Source organism: Narcine bancroftii, chromosome 9, assembly GCF_036971445.1.
Source record: "Narcine bancroftii isolate sNarBan1 chromosome 9, sNarBan1.hap1, whole genome shotgun sequence".
NCBI lineage: Eukaryota > Metazoa > Chordata > Chondrichthyes > Torpediniformes > Narcinidae > Narcine > Narcine bancroftii.
The window spans coordinates 41,136,994-41,154,662 of record NC_091477.1 but is presented as its reverse complement, the minus strand read 5'-3'; the positions used below and the strand labels follow the sequence as shown (position 1 = coordinate 41,154,662).

Here is a 17,669-nt window from a genome sequence, read left to right as displayed (position 1 = left end):
TTCACAAACTTTGCAGAAATTAAAAAGAGGACATTTTAAAAACAAGAAAGTAATGAGAATGCTAACATTTTAAATTGGAAAGAAAACCAATGAATTTCTTTTCCTGAAGCACAATTGCTCATTTAGAGTCATGAAGAATGACAAAGCTGACGTGCTGATTAAAGGGTTAACTATGCTTTGACCAATTGAAAATAAGTGAATAGTAAGATCTTTTTAAATAAAAAAAAATCCTGTTTCAAATAGTACTGACATGTACTATTATGTACAATATGTACATACATATTGCACACATTTTGAGGTGGGAAGCGTAATGCTTCAAAAGATGTTAGTGGGCTCTGCAATAATCAATCAACTTCCACTTCTCCAACCAGAAACCTCAGAACCAGAACCCAGGTTATTTTCAGTAATAACATGGTTACACAATAACTAATAGATTCAAGTCAACATGCTCCACTTTTGGGAGAAGAGTGAAAAATCAAATTCCTTCGGAGAAATAAAATAAGAATAGACCTTAAAACAGATTTCAGAAAAATTTTAAATTTTAGACAGAGGATGCGAAGAACATTCTTTTAAATTTGGCCTGAAATGGATATTTGCCAATGAAATATAGCGATATTTGGTTTAAAAGAAATACAAGGAGTATGCTTCAATAAAACATTTAAACCTTCAGCATTTAGAATATTTAAACAGCTATCACTGGGTTTCAAGCAACCCACTTAGGATCACCCCTACATACAAATCAAGTCTCACGTTATTAAATTCAAACATCCTACATACAAACATTTGTATTTTTTTCCTATGAAAGCTAGAATTAGTTTCTCTCTCTCTTTCTCTCCACTTTTAGCAATTGTTCTCGGATTGGTTTTGTTCTTCTGATGCTATTCTTTACATTACTGTGCAAGTACGATTACATACTGAGTAATTTGCAGACAAATTCAACTTATGGATGTCCATAAGAACCAAACCTGTTCGTTAACGGAGAAGACCTATATTGATGCTGGTGCAAAACCTTACCAGGTACAAAAACCATTTAAACAAATACACATTGTGTATTAATAAAGTTTAACGAGCAAATAGCTGGTTGGCTAACATTAAAATTGTATTGCACAATGATCTAGCAACAGAGAATTTGATATGTAAAGAATTGATGTCAGGCAAATAGAAAAATGGCAAGTGCCTATTGGCCTGTGGGTTAAATTTCTAGCATGGTTACAAATAAATATATCCAGTCTATCCAAACTGATTGAAAAACAGTGCAAATGGAATAATATATTGTGTACAGATTAAGTGCAAGTTTATTTGGAGTAGGATAGGACATTATACAAATGTACTGACTTGTTTTCTTATAACAGAAATACCTGAAATGCACAAGAAGTCATCAATGGAGGTAATGTCATCCACAGCATCTGTCAGCACACGCACTTGTTTCTCCCATAATTCTTTGAAGAGATCCATATTGTCCTGAGCTACCTTACTCTGAGGTTTAGCTGCTAGTGCCAGGGCAGCATTTATGACCTAGAAGGCAATGCAAATAAATTTGCATTATTTGAAAATAATCATTTTTGAGCGTAAAGGTAATTTATTTGCTAATTCATACACGTTGAGAAAATAATAATAAAATTGTCACTTAAATGACAAGACCAACATTAGTGATTTAGCAGCGACTAATAAACAAAGCTACTGGTATTTAATCTTCTGCAAGTGTTACGCTCCAGTTGTTGAAAATTAACTGTAACTGAAAAATGAAAAAATTATAAAAGATGGCATTGTGAAGTCAACTTATTTAAATACATACAAATTCTACTTATTAAAAAAAAAGTCCCTTTTATCATTTTTATTTCATAGAAAGCATTATATAAACAAAAAAACCAATTCTGATTAAATTTAAGAATGAACAAAGTATCTTGCCAAACCTGTGGGCAAAGGCCTTCAAGCTGAGTGGCTGCCATGCGAACAAGTTTCACACCTTCTTCATTGTTGGAAATGGAGCATGCAAGGTTGGCAACCTACAATAGAAAAAAAATTAACAATGTTCCATGGCATTAAAGACAAGTCCCAGTTTAGTGATCAATTCTGTACAAATACAAAGTGAATTTTAAGTACCAAGAACTGGTGAACACAATCAGGAATATAACCCTGCAAGATGAAAGGGGTGTCTAGAAATTTAAAATAAAAGCAGCAAATATTGAAAATTCTATCGGATCTGGTAATACACACAAACAGTTGCTTCAGTTACGGATCTTTTATTAGAAACGATGAGCCAGTTCTAATGATAGATTCAAAACGTTTAGTCTTGCCTCCCTCACCCTACCTCAGTGACTGATTGACAAGATTCACTTCCATATGGATAAAAGAACAGCAACAAAAAAAATATTTTTACCATTATTCAATTTCTTATTTTTCCCAGCCAGTCTATACACCAATAATCAGAGTTTTAATGAAAATGTGATTGCTGTTCAACAGAAATTGATGTTTGATTTAGCAAGAATGAAATGTGTACTTACCTCAACCAATTTGCTGGCATGGTCACGGAATACTTGGGCGTATTCTTTCACTTCCTTTTCATTGCCATTCTTGGCTGCTTCAATCAAAACTAGAAGAGGTACGTTGGTCTCCAAGAAAGAGTCTGATACATGATCCATGACAGCTTTCCTAAGCTGTTAAAAATAATTATAATCAAAGTTTATGCCTGAACAATTTAAATGCTGCAATACATAGCTTTCAATCAGCATGCATTACATTGAACTTTAACTAGGCATATCAGAATTGTGCAGCTATATCCATTTATAATCAGATTGAATATTGCATTTATACTTTTCAACCTTCAAGACCAAACGATGCCCATAAAGAGTTACTTGTTTGACTCTATCATTCTCTTCCAGAATTACAAAATCTGATTAGAAAATGCATTGCATGCCAGAATAGCTTTCCAGATTCAGCTTCCTCAGCTCCCAATATTTTATTGCGCAAGCTTTTTTTTTGAGCAGTTTTAAAAAGATGTTCTCTATGATCATAGACGACCAGGAAAATTTCCTCATTGGTTTTGGCCAGAAATTTAATCAAGTTGAGCTTGCCTTTATTCTTGCCACAGTGCATCTATTGTGTATCCTAAGAGAGTGAGAATTCAATGACTTCCTGCCACAATTCAGTAGAAAACAAAAAGCAAACTCAATATACGCGTGGACCTTCCGCAGTGCACATCAGCAATAAGAGAAATGATCACTGTAGCAACATGGAAGACCAAGTAAACACAATGAAATGTATATTCACTATAATATTAGTTTTATTTTGCTTTACAGTGTCTGCTTCTTTTTTTTGCTTTGATCAGCACAATACACTGTGATTTATCTTCAATCCAAGGCAAATGTCCTTGATATGGAGCTAAACACAGCTAGAGGTTACATTTAAAATGGATGTTTAATATGGAAAATATGGTATTACAAATAGAGCCAAAGAACTGAAAGGAATAATAACAATAGGAAATTAAGGTACCATAGATCATTAGGAAAGATTTTGGAATGCAATTGCAACAGCTATTTAAAGTAGATCTTCAAACAAATATCAACACTAAAAAGTAGTTGATAATTTTTTCCGTTACATGTCATCCAAATCCTAGAACAGAAAAATGACAAAGAACAAAGGACAATTTTTTTTTAAATGATGGGGAAAAATGTTCCACATTTGAATGAGACAACACAAAATTGACCAATCAAAAAGTTCATGATCTTTCATAAGCATTTGAAAAGTCAAAGCACAGTCAAGAATATGAAAGCAGGAAATGGAAGATTTAAGAATGAGGGAATGGCAAATCATGCCTAACAAAGCAATTTTGTCAGGTTTAAATTGGTAACTGAGAGGAATAGCAAGGATCTCTGCCCCAAGAGAATGTGGAGATGCACATTAGGAGCATTGAAGATTAGATGACAAAAGGATATTGTATGATTACAAGTTCTTTCAATCTATTGTTAGCAGGAAACTGCAATCTCATTTACCATCATGATTCTTCTATCTTTCAAAAAGATAATTTCATAAACACTTGATAAACAAAGCCAAATCAGTAATTATTTCAATGCTCCCCAGAGTAATTGGTAAATGAATGAAAAAAAACACCTAAATGTTATTGCTTATGGCTAAATATCCTCAACATAATAAATTAGCTGTGGTCTTCCTTATGGATGATAATTATTGCTGGGCCTTAATGACTGGGATAATTGAAGCACAAAAGATACATTTTATTATTAGTGACTAAATTACTATTTTACTGCAGAAAACACTTCAAATGGTTCAACTTGATATAATATGCATGCCCTCTGTGTGTCTGCTCCAGACTTAATCCTTCATCAGCTATTCTGTAGTAACATTTTAATCTTAAGAAATGAAAGGAAATAAAACAAGGAACAAGTTGCCAAATACAATTATTGCAAAAATGCTGGAATCTTTTAAGAAAGTGGACTGGTAAATTAAATAATGTGCTGGAAGAGTCAGTCCTATTAGAGCAATCGAGGGAAGTCAGTGGTATATTAAATGAATGGTAGCCACTCATCAGCCAATCCTCAAATGTCATCCAAGTCTTGCTATGTAATGGAATGGGGTTTAGAGGGATCTTGTCAATGGAACTGACCCATCAATGATCATACTTATTCTGATTTTTAGTGGAAAGGTGGTAATTGAAGCATCACCAAAGATGGTTGGCTCTGGGAGACAGATACACAGAACTCTTATATGATGTGCAGAGACTGGGATACCTTTAACTTTAGTTTTCCTTGTGCAAGGCAAGACTTCCACTTGTAGAATGTTTTCTCCTTCAAGGTTTCTTGATATCACACCTGGTAAAATGCCATCTTTATGGACCTTCCTTTTTGGTTCATTTATTGGGTCAATACAACAAGATGATAGCATTTGTCCCTATTTGATGGGCAGAAACCTCCTGGGCAACTGAAAAAAGTCAGATGCCAGCTGTGAAATGGCAATATTCGATGCTGCAATTGGGATGTTGCTTGGTCTCCTTTCCTTTTGCCAGTTTGATTATCTGCTGGTTATGGGATTGATTAACTCAAGGTCTTGGATGCTCAACCTTTTTTTCCTCACTTACATACCACCTTAAGTAATCCCTTACTAATCACAGAGCATCTATGACATTAAGGATTTCTGTTTACTGTTTTTTTCCACTCATATAACGTGCACAAAATGGTGTAAAAATATTTTTGTATGATGTGCAGGTGTAGTATTCTAAATTCCAAGTAACAAAATCCATTTGCATGAGACAAAGCACATACCAGTATCTGCTACAGTTAATCTCCCACAATTAACACCTAATCAACTCCCCCCAGATATGTCAATCACCCATTATATAGATGATATCCTACTGCAATACATTAACAAGCTTTGAAGAATAAAAATTAATACATCATCCACAAACAAACTAATTTTATATTCCTCTTCATTCACTTTAATTCCTTTAATATCAACATCTTGTCTTATTGATTCAATTGCTAAAACAAACAAAACAGGAGATAAAGGACAACCTTGCCTAGCCGATTGTGTTAATGGAAAAGAAGAAAGTTATTCATTAGTAACTACTTTGGTCATAGGATTCCTATATAAAGCTTTAATCCAATTAATATATTTGACCCAAATTGAAATTATTGTAAAACATTAAATAAATAATTCCATTCTAATCTATCAAAAGCCTTTTCTAAATCTAATGACAAAACTAATGCCAGATCTAATTGTCTGAGAACGATGTATTAAGTTAATTCATTTAGCTACAATGTCAGCAGAATAGCTTTTCTTTAATAAATCCAGAGTGATCTAAATGGACCAACTCAGGTAAATATTCATTTACTCTATTAGCCAAAACTTTAGCAATATTTCTAAAAAATGTTTCTTAAAAAATGTTTGGCTATTACATGGAAATCAGATTTGGCTTGAGGAATGCAAAGCTGACATATTGAAATGAAATCTTGTATTCCTTTAGAAAAGAACGTAGATTTTGAGGGATAAATATCTTTTTTTGTAAAAGTATGGAGCGCATATTTAAAAATTCTTGGTATTAAAATTTGATCTCCCAATCTGCTCCAGTGGATGTCTCAGTTTCCACAGCTAAAAAGTTGATGATGTTTGTTTTTAGTGATGATCTCCTTCTTTCTTTCTCTTTGTAGGTGGGTAGGGGAGGTAGGAGGGTGTTAGTGGGGTGGAGGAGGGAATTTGGGGTAGGGGGTTTATTTAATCATATGTTTTGTATCAATATATTATAACATGTCAATAATGTTTTATATCAATATATGAATCACGTTGCTAGACTGCTCAAACTACAGGGGAATCACATTGCTCTCCATTGCAGGCAAAATCTTCGCTAGGATTCTACTAAATAGAATAATACCTAGTGTCGCCGAGAATATTCTCCCAGAATCACAGTGCGGCTTTCGCGCAAACAGAGGAACTACTGACATGGTCTTTGCCCTCAGACAGCTCCAAGAAAAGTGCAGAGAACAAAACAAAGGACTCTACATCACCTTTGTTGACCTCACCAAAGCCTTCGACACCGTGAGCAGGAAAGGGCTTTGGCAAATACTAGAGCGCATCGGATGTCCCCCAAAGTTCCTCAACATGATTATCCAACTGCACGAAAACCAACAAGGTCGGGTCAGATACAGCAATGAGCTCTCTGAACCCTTCTCCATTAACAATGGCATGAAGCAAGGCTGTGTTCTCGCACCAACCCTCTTTTCAATCTTCTTCAGCATGATGCTGAACCAAGCCATGAAAGACCCCAACAATGAAGACGCTGTTTACATCCGGTACCGCATGGATGGCAGTCTCTTCAATCTGAGGCGCCTGCAAGCTCACACCAAGACACAAGAGAAACTTGTCCGTGAACTACTCTTTGCAGACGATGCCACTTTAGTTGCCCATTCAGAGCCAGCTCTTCAGCGCTTAACGTCCTGCTTTGCGGAAACTGCCAAAATGTTTGGCCTGGAAGTCAGCCTGAAGAAAACTGAGGTCCTCCATCAGCCAGCTCCCCACCATGACTACCAGCCCCCCCACATCTCCATCGGGCACACAAAACTCAAAACGGTCAACCAGTTTACCTATCTCGGCTGCACCATTTCATCAGATGCAAGGATCAACAATGAGATAGACAACAGACTCGCCAAGGCAAATAGTGCCTTTGGAAGACTACACAAAAGAGTCTGGAAAAACAACCAACTGAAAAACCTCACAAAGATAAGCGTATACAGAGCCGTTGTCATACCCACACTCCTGTTCGGCTCCAAATCATGGGTCCTCTACCGGCATCACCTACGGCTCCTAGAACGCTTCCACCAGCGTTGTCTCCGCTCCATCCTCAACATCCATTGGAGCGCTTTCATCCCTAACGTCGAAGTACTCGAGATGGCAGAGGTCGACAGCATCGAGTCCACGCTGCTGAAGATCCAGCTGCGCTGGATGGGTCACGTCTCCAGAATGGAGGACCATCGCCTTCCCAAGATCGTGTTATATGGCGAGCTCTCCACTGGCCACCGTGACAGAGGTGCACCAAAGAAAAGGTACAAGGACTGCCTAAAGAAATCTCTTGGTGCCTGCCACATTGACCACCGCCAGTGGGCTGATATCGCCTCAAACCGTGCATCTTGGCGCCTCACAGTTTGGCGGGCAGCAACCTCCTTTGAAGAAGACCGCAGAGCCTACCTCACTGACAAAAGGCAAAGGAGGAAAATCCCAACACCCAACCCCAACCAACCAATTTTCCCCTGCAGCCGCTGCAATCCGTGTCTGCCTGTCCCGCATCGGACTTGTCAGCCACAAACGAGCCTGCAGCTGACGTGGACTTTTACCCCCTCCATAAATCTTCATCCGCGAAGCCAAGCCAAAGAAGAAAGAAGATTATAACATGTCAATAATGTTTTATATCAATATATTGTAACATGTCATACCATTTAAAATTGTAAAAATATTTAAAAAAAGCTTTGTAGAGGAATCAATTAAATAGATCAAAGACAGACTTTAGAATTAAAATCTTGCTCAACTCTGATGTCTCAAATCAGAAGCACTTGATATGTTGATCACCTCCATCAGAGATGGGTCTGAGCAATTAACATTGATAAGGTGCAAAGAGATATTTCCAAGATCAAAATTTCCCATACCCGCTTTAAATTGTGCACGTTCTTTCATTTACGCTATTACATTCTCAAGCTGGCTGTAACATTCGCACGCTTGCTATAAATTACATCTTTCCTAAGGCCACTATAAATTGCGCAAGTTATTTCATTGCTGCTATTATATTCCCACGCCAGCTATAAATTGCTGCTTTGACTTTCCCACGGCCGCTATTAATTGTGCGCACTTTCAACAGGTAAAAAAATTCTCATATAGTGTGCACACACATATAACATGTGGGGGTGGCCTGGTTTGTAAAATATGGTACTTAAGCTGGTATGTGAGTGGAAAAAAAGTTTGAAAACCATTGGATCAGAACAAGGTACATTCTGGGCCATGAGATCGCAAATGTGAAGGAATTTAATTCTGTAGCTGGTGGCACAGCACTTTCTGTATGCAGTTTGACCTGCCAGATTTGCTTTGACTCTATCCAATTGACCACAATGACAGTACCACACAGGAAGAAGCATATCCTCAATGTGTTAATGAAACTTTACTCTCACCAATGCTTTCTTAGACTGATGCACCTGCAATAATTACATTAGCAAGAATGAAACATTTTTCTTGTGCTAATTTGCTCCCCACTTATCATAAATCCTATCTTCAGAACTGAGCCCGATCAGTTGGTGATGATGAACTTTGAATTCCCTCATCTAGAATACACTTTCTACCTTTTCTACTCTTGGAGATGGGGTTGGCAAAAGCTGTTCAAAGTGAGGGAGTTTTGATTTGTCAGTTTGAAGTGCTGCTGGATAGCAAGCAGTATGTGGTTTCCTTGTCGACGTTTGATGCAATGCCATAAGGCATCATGGAGTCTGAATTTGATGTCAATAGCTTTCATGCCAACTCTCTTCCACTAGGATAATCGAGTATGATAGCTAGCCTGATTGGTAGTGGTTGGTGGGGGGGTGGGGGGGGGGGGGGGGGGGAAGAACGGGACAGAAATGGGGTAGGAGGAGAGGGTGAAGGGGAAGAGGTAAAATACACCCAGGGATTGCAAACTGGAAAGTCTGATTGCATGACAGGATTTTGAAAGTACAATTATAATCTGTTGCTCCACTAGTCTATTATTTAGAAGGCTTTTCAAACTATTCTTGGTTCAAATCAACTGTTTGAAGAGATAGATGTTAGCTTTGTTTTTACTCCATTAACACAGTGGTTGAAGTACAACCTATTATTTGTTGGGTCAAATGCAGAGACTTAAGAGTCAACATTGCTACACCCCTGAACTCACATTGAGCCCAGAATGGATAAAGGCAATTTTACTCCCCTGAAGTGTATTACAGAAGCAGATTTTTAAAAATGATATTGCAGTAGTTTTACAGTTATGAAGAGAGATATCAGATTACACAACAAACCAAATTGTTTGAATATCACAACTGGATGTCTAGTTTAAACTCTGCAATACCAATCGAAATGGGTTCCTTTCAGATTGTGAGTCAAATAAAGATGGATTGTATTAAATCTGAGAATGAGGAGAAAAGGTATCACAAATGTGAATGTTCTGAGTGACGCTGCTTAAAGTTAAATCAGGCAGGATGTAGAAAAGTCCCAAAGCCTGATGGTTTGTACACCTTGACTTTAATTTTAGATGAGCTGCAAAATGTCACCATTTTGCACATATTCAATTAGGCTACCAAATTATTGCTGGTTTAGAGAAAATTGTGTCCAGAAAATTTGTAGATAGTTCCTATGTTTATTGGAAACCATGTTGAAGTTATTTCTCACAAGACTTTTGTAACAATCAGACTGATTTCCATTTCTTCAATCCAGATATCTGTGCCATTTTGCATTTTTCTTCTTTGATTGAACTATCCTTGGTTCTGATGCCTGGTTCAGAGTCAAATTTTCAATTCAATAATCAAAACAATTGAATTGTCAAGTTATAAAAGCAAGTTCTATAATTTAGTTATGCTTCAACATTATGTAATTTAAAAAAAAGTTAAAAGGGATCTCGATACAAACTCAATTTTTGTTTGAGCAGCTTTTATGTTGAATAGAAAATTTAACTGAAAACTATATATATGACATTGTTATTTGAGAGAAAACAATTAAAAGCACAATTTTAATTTTTGTAAGCATGTTCAATACTCCAGCCTTTGAAAAAATTACGCAAGAAAAGCAAGATGTATGTACTTAATTACATGTACTTTGAGATCTTAATTTAAAATTAAGAGATGTGACCATTTTAAATGCTGGATTATCTAAATTACAGTTCTTAAAATTGCATTTAAACACTGAGACATTAAAGCCTTTAACACTACTCTTTAAATTTTGATTAACACTAAGAAAGAAACCTTCAGATAGCTTTATTTTATATCCACAAAAGAAATGAGCTATCTCAGATTTAGAAAATGCTCTGGTATATATATTACCATTCTGTCTCAAGACCACAATTTGCATGAGATAGTGAGGATGCCCAAAATCACAAGCTGCCCGGGTTTAAACACAATAAAATAGTCCCAAATCAGAAAAAAGGGGGTTAGAAATTGGGGCCCCATCAAGCATATTTACAAATTTCAGAATAGATTTTGATAACACCAGAATCTAAGATTTAAATGGCAAATTAATTTAAAGGAATTTCAAACTGTGTGCACTAACTTTAAAAAGCACTTAATTTTAATAAGGATTTATGATGCATCCATTTAAATGTGGAGAAGGTCCTTTTTAATTGCAAATTCTCAAGTTTACTGTACCTGTCTGCGCAAATCCCTTGTCTTTTTGGTCATTTTATCAATTGCAGCATTCAGCGCATCACCCCTTTCTTTTCGACCAGCCTGAAATAAAAATGAAGTTTAATATACCACATATTGTAACAGTACAAGAAATAAGCATCTGTCTGAGAGAATATGCCTGTAAATGTTTTTTAAAAAATCTGTAACAGAGAAGTATTTTTAATTTTAACTTAAATAATTAAGATAATCCAGAATTTGTTTAATAAACCACTTATATAGTCATCTCCTTTAGTAAAGGATAAAAAAATGACATGACATTTTAAACATTACAATAATGGCCCACAAAATCCAGAGTCTATAATTAGTGAAAACTTAAAACACTGTAAATAGTCTTAATTTTAAAAGCTATAAAGTTCAGTGGAAAGCTTCTAACTTCATTGTCACACCTGCATCCTTGCAATAATTCAGATGTCAACAACTGAGCATTACTTTGTATAATCGAAGGATTCAGTCATTTAGAAAAAGCCCATCACCTTAATCTAACTCAACTCTAAGCACAGGTCTATCACCCTTTTCTTACTTTCCAGTTACCATTAAAAATGTATTCAGCTAAATATTTTTTCTTCTACAAACATTAATATCACATACTACTAGATACACATATATTATGCTTGCTGAATTGTGCATTTACTTTAAGAATTAATCTATCAGAGGAAAGCAGCAGTCCATTTAGAAATCTTGCCCAATTTTCAATATACTGTAACACATTCCCATATAGGGAAAGTGAAAAGTAGCCCCAGATTCATTAAAAATGCAATAAATGTATGTGTAAAACTGAGTACAGATTGCTTCACAAATTATCCAATGTTAATACACCACCTAAATGCCCCATTCACATTGGCACTTTTTACCCAGTAATTTACCACCAATCTATCGGTTAACATGCCTATGTGAACACTTGCGAACTGGCACGCAGGCATCAGATCACCCCAGGGATGAACCGACTAGGGAAGGTGCATCACCGATTTGTTTTGAATCAGCATATCAAGATGCTTTCAAGTGCTCGGACGCAGATAATGCGCCAGCACACACAGCTGAGGGAGTGCAGCTGGGACGTTCAGGTGGCCGCGGAGAAGACGCCTTTCTGTCACCTAACGTGCTAGCTCAAGGAGAGCCGCGTCCGAGCGAACACCAGGTCCTCAGGTGCAACGGGGGATTCTCGAAGCCGGAGATTATACCTACAGGAGGAGAGTTAGGTAGGGGCTCCACCTAGCTGGGTGCTCCACCTGGCTGGGTGCTCCACTTTCAGGTGGCCACCTGACAGCTGCATGGAGTACAATAGGGGCATTTTGGCCTCCTGAAAGTGCCTCCAGTTAGCCCAGTGTGAATGGGACGGGGATGTGCTGGATGTCACCCCTTTACTCTGGGATGCCAGGTGGTGAGTATGAAAGGGTACAGAGATAACATAGTTCTTTTCACATTGGCTAACTGGTAAATAGGCAGTTCAACAAACTGGTTCAAAACAGTGTTTTTGCCATTCACACTGGACTGATGTTATCCAGTTCTCTGTGCCCTTTCACATTCACCACCCAGCATCCCATAGCAAAGGGGTGCCTCTCCTCCAGCGGTAACAATCTGCATGCCCTCTGTCCCTTTCACACTGGGCTAACCAATATGCCGATTCAAAACGAATTGGCAATGATAACCCTCCCGAGGTGGTTCATTCCCAGCCAATCTGACGTCTGCATGCCGGTTCGCAAGCATTCACACTGGCATATTGTAGTGCCAGTTGATAAAGTAGACAAAGACGATGCGGTCAAACAACATTCATGGATTTTATTAGCCAAAACTTATGGTACAATAATGAAAGACAATGGGTGCATACACAGTTATACCCAAGGGGAGAGTCTTTAACAGTAGAGATAATGCACAGCCAATGTTAGTACAGTAAGGCTTGCCAGAGGAGAGACAGGCAGCTTAAATGAGATTCGCCACACATGTTAACTGGTAGATTGGTAGTTAATTACTGGGTTAAAATGCCAATGTGAATGGGGCAATTGGTCCAGTGTGAACGGCAAAAACACTATTTTGAACCTGTTCTTTGAACTGCCAATTTACCAGTTAGTCAATGGGAAAAGGGATTTATGTTAGAAAAGTTTGGGATTACAATCCATTCATTCAAAAAGGGTGTGCTATATTACTTTCCTGCAAAAGTCATGTTCCAAATCATGACTTTTTTTCCAAAAAAAAAATCACACGTTGAAGCTAAAAAATGTTAATTATTTTGTCGCTATAATACACAAATTAAACCACTAGATATGCTTAATTAATGGACTATGCTTTTTGATTAAAAACATTACAATAAAATCCCCATTCTCTGAATTCAATCAACCAGAAATGCAAACAACCAGCAAAAAGAGGAAATAAATAAAGACCATCTGGCTAGACCCCATGAGGGAGCACTGAGACTTCAGTGGACATGCACAAGTTTGCCCCGCGCTGAAAGCTCGGAGTGCACTCTAGCACCTGTCCATTTAGGTGGTCAGGGTTGGGATGGCTGTCTGTCTATAAGAGCTGGGGCAGCCGCCACAGGCTGTCAAAGCTGAGGCGGCCTGCCCCCACACTGATCCCACTACCCCGCGCTCTCCCCACAGCCCTGTATCAGTCCCCACACAGCCCGGCTGCCCCACAGAGTGGGGACTGATACAGGGCTATAGGGAGAGCACGGGGCAATGGGATCTGTGTGGGGACAGCCCGTGCCGGCTGCCCCACAGTGTGGGAACTGATACAGGGCTGTGGGGAGAGAGCGGGGCAGTGGGATCAGTGTGGGGTTGTCCCGCATGGGCCGCCCCAGCTCTGACAGCCTGCACCGGGGGGCAGGGGCAGCTGGGAGGGGGGCTGATAGGTGCTCGCCAGCTGATGGTCATTCCCTTAGCAGCCGCTTTCAAGCGGCTGCATTCAGGTGTCAGGGGGACCTCAGTGCTCTGGTGATTATCCCTCCCAGAGGAGGGTTACAAAGTTCACCTCATGTGCACCTCCTGAGCTTTCTAGTAGCCTCCCAACAGCCACATATGGGCATAATATGCAGCCTTACGTCGGGGGATTTTGGTCACCTGAAAGTGACTAATGAGTGCACATTCTTTTTACTATTGTCACTTGCTTGGAGGTGAGTCAGGATGTCAATGCGAGGAAAGTACACCAAGGCCCTGACCAGGACACCTGTGTGAAGGTGAATCGGGTTGTCAGTGCGAGGAAAGTCTGACCAGGACACTTGCGTGGAGTCTCAGGGTGTCAGCAGCAGAAAGGTGGTTTAGTTTCAATGAAGTTGCATTGGAAAGAAATGGCAGTGCCCAGGAAGAGCTAGCCAATGACACTCACCGCTGTGGCAACTCTCCCAAAGTGTCTCCCTTTCCCAGGCTAGTAAGAGGCTAGCTTTATTAGCATTTAGTGTATTATTACAGCTTTATCTGTAAGCTTGGGAGATGGCAGGTTAATAATGATGGGAGCACATTAAGCATGGAGCTTGAATTTAAATTTTGTAAGTTATAGGAGATACATATTAAAGTGAACTTTACATAATTAAAGACAACTATACACATTTTTAAAAATTATATTTTGCACTGTCTTTTAAACAGTGTGTTCTTAATGCAGCTGTAATAGTTGGCATTGGAAGAGTCTGTCAACCAACATCTGGAATCTCCATAAGTGACGGATAATGGGAATTTTTAAACTCCAAATTAGTGCACAGACCATGACATAACAGCACGTACAAAATTAAGTGTTGGGATTCATATCTTAAACAATAATTCCATGATTTTAAATGGCAATGTATCTTTTTCTCTACTAATATTGTTTCAATTGGTCATTCACTGCAATACAACATTTGTGAAGTGAATTAGACAAAAATATATTCCTAATCTTGATAAAGGTCACCAAGAACAGTAGACAGAGAGATCCCATTGGTTTCATGGGATTTCATTAAGATTGAGGTTGATCTTTTCACATCATTGCCACTTTCATGCATTAACCCCATATCTTTTGATTTCCTTTACCTCCAAAAATATATTATCTTTGCCTTGAATATATTGTTAATGAAGCTACAAAGCCATCGTGAATGAACAATTTCAAAGATTTCACTACTCTATGGCTACAGAAATCCTGAGTGGTCGATGCTTAATTCCAGCCATCATCAAAACCAGAAAAGCCTTTTCTTTTAAAAACATATCATTAGAATTGAATCTCATTCTTTTAAGCTTGAGAGCACTGCCCCATCCTCCTGACGGGGAAATTTTCATAACATTCCAGGAATCAACCTGGTAAATTCGGTAGCAATTTAAAAATTAGCATTGTCAGATTAAGTGCTTAATATTTAAAATAATAAAACCAGTGAAAAATCACAAACATTTCTTCCATCCAACTTATTTTGTCAAGCTCATTGGACTAGGTTCAATTTTGTGCAAATAGCCTTTTGGGGTGTCTATTTAAAATAAAGATTAATTGATTAGATGCAAAATCTTGCTGTACAAGATATTTCACAAGAATCAAAGAAGTGCCATTTTTATGATAGAAACTCACCAAGTTAGTTGGTGTTATGCAGCAACTATCGTCATTCAATGGAAATGCAAGATTGAATACTTGCCAACAGTTACCAATTTACAGCTGTGCTGCACAGAAAATGTTTCTTGCCTATTCCTCCAAACCAAAGGGACAATCTTGTCCAAGCTTTCTCAACCATTCTTGTGCTCCTCCTTGTGGTAGCAGTATAAGAACATATACATTTTGCCTTTTAAGCCAGTAAACAGCAGTTTAATGAGAAAGGTTCGGGTGGAGTTAAAAGGAGGGAAAACAGTTATTTCAAGGAGAAATACGTTCACTTCAAAACAAATTTATTGTGAAAATAATGGACCCTTCCACACACAAAACATTGGGGATTATTAGAAATTATGATTTTACATGCAGTGAGGGTGACATGATGAACTTAAGCATTGAAACTAAACAGCACGATCCTTTAAACAGAAAGTTTGGCAAAATGTTGAAAACATGATTCACAAAAGATCCCTATTGTGAACTGCATCCACTGGGAACCATATAAAGAATACTCATGTATATTCAGAGTTGGATTCTAAATAAGCTAGTTACACAGGACGTGAAACAGTTGTGAATGAAGTTCAGCATAAAAGGTGTCATCGTACACAGCCCTTTGGGATCAAGGATGACTTGTTTCTATTCCAGTTTTGTGGATTTTGATGTGCTTAATGAGGCCAATGAGGGACTGTGATTCTGTTGCTGTGGTGAGGGATAGTTTTTGGGACAGACAGATGGGTAACTTGAGTGAGGACATGAAACTTCCACCCTTTATGCTGGTCTTCTGAACTCTGATCGCAGATGCTGCTTCTTCATTTCAAGCAGGTTTTGGGCAAGGATTCTTGCAACTTAGTGTAGTTGCTAAACTTTACAAGAAGGTTTTGAAAACATGCTCCCTCCCCCCACCCCCCCTTCCGTCAAACTCTTGCTATGATGAAGCTTAATACTTCACACCAGTTTCAGAAGTTTTGTATTGGGCATGAGAATTGTGCAGTTTGCCATTGAAAGCATAGGAGTGTAAATGAGCCTATGTTTGGATTTTGGAGAATTGAAGAAACCGTGTTGATGATCTCTATCAAGTGCTAAGAGATGTCTGCTTGGATTGTTCGCATCTCAGAAGCAGAGGTAACTCCGAATCATTAATGTACTTCTGGAATTTTCATTTTTGCAATAGCCAGGGCTGTTCTTGTGTACTGACAATGATACTGAATAATTATCAATGACAGCTTTCATTGATAGGTAGTAATCAGACTATGGGATGCTGTTTGCATTTTCCATGGCCTCATCATTGTCCTTCGTTTTCAGTCTGAGGTTATGCAGTAAGGGCAGGTTATGAGAGGACCTTTGTTCTGCAGGCATGCAAGTTCCAAATTATTAATGATCACTTGGAGTTTGGCATCTGAACAACCACATTTGCAAGCACCTGCATACTGCAGCTCAATAATTAAAATTGGTTCTGGTGTGGAGAAAATATGTGAACAGTGTTCATTATCTAGTACAGAAATCAGAAGCATTAAAAAAAATGCACAAATCCACCCACCACCCCCTCAAAAGGATTCGAGTGTGGAGTCCAAATTGCTTTTGTACGTCACTTCAAAATGTATTGAACTAGAGTGCAAACAGGTCACCCTCTATCTCAAGAGAGAATCTACCAAGAATACCGTTGGAGGTCATGTCCAGCAATGCAGTGAGGAAGATGGGAAAAGAGCATTGAAGCCTTTTTGAATTGAGAGTTAAAATCATGCTTTGCATACCATCTTGAAGCAGATGCAAGATGCTTCTTAGCTTTTAAATCAATTTAAAAGACTGAAGGGTTGACCAAGATCGAAGAGGGCTACCTACTGTCAGTCAAATGACTGGAACATGCCCTTTGACCATCAAATACCAATATAACCAACTTTTCAATTGGACTGCAGATTACTCTCCCTTGGCCATTAAAGTGGCTGTCTAGATGCTCCTTATAAATGCTTAGAATACCTTCCTTCACCACATTTCCAGAATGCACATTCCAACTGCAACCATCCTCCAGTGGAAAATATCTCCCATTCCTAATCTTAAACCCATGCCCTCTAGTTATCTCTATCATGGCGAAAAATATCTCACCATCTATCCACACCATTGTATTGGTGCTGATCCCTGCATCATTTTTCCAAGGAAAGCTGAAGAATGAAGATTGTCACCATTGCATCTCTCAATAAAGTTTCCATGCAATTTGGAGTGCAGCTCTTCAGCTACTGGGAATGTAAATGG

The 17,669-nt window shown here is 38.2% G+C and overlaps 1 protein-coding gene across 3 annotated transcripts in view; it reads right to left on the bottom strand.

Moving 5' to 3' along the window:
* The window catches only part of ctnna1 (catenin (cadherin-associated protein), alpha 1), a 110,046-nt gene that overhangs the window by 20,339 nt on the left and 72,038 nt on the right, over positions 1-17,669 (bottom strand). For all 3 annotated transcript variants that reach the window (XM_069898885.1, XM_069898887.1, XM_069898886.1), the window contains exons 8-11: positions 10,857-10,937; positions 2,505-2,657; positions 1,914-2,006; positions 1,359-1,515 (exon numbers count right to left, since the gene is read on the bottom strand). In XM_069898885.1, coding sequence (XP_069754986.1) covers positions 1,359-1,515; positions 1,914-2,006; positions 2,505-2,657; positions 10,857-10,937 — 484 coding nt within the window. The remainder of the gene's footprint in view (positions 1-1,358; positions 1,516-1,913; positions 2,007-2,504; positions 2,658-10,856; positions 10,938-17,669) is intronic.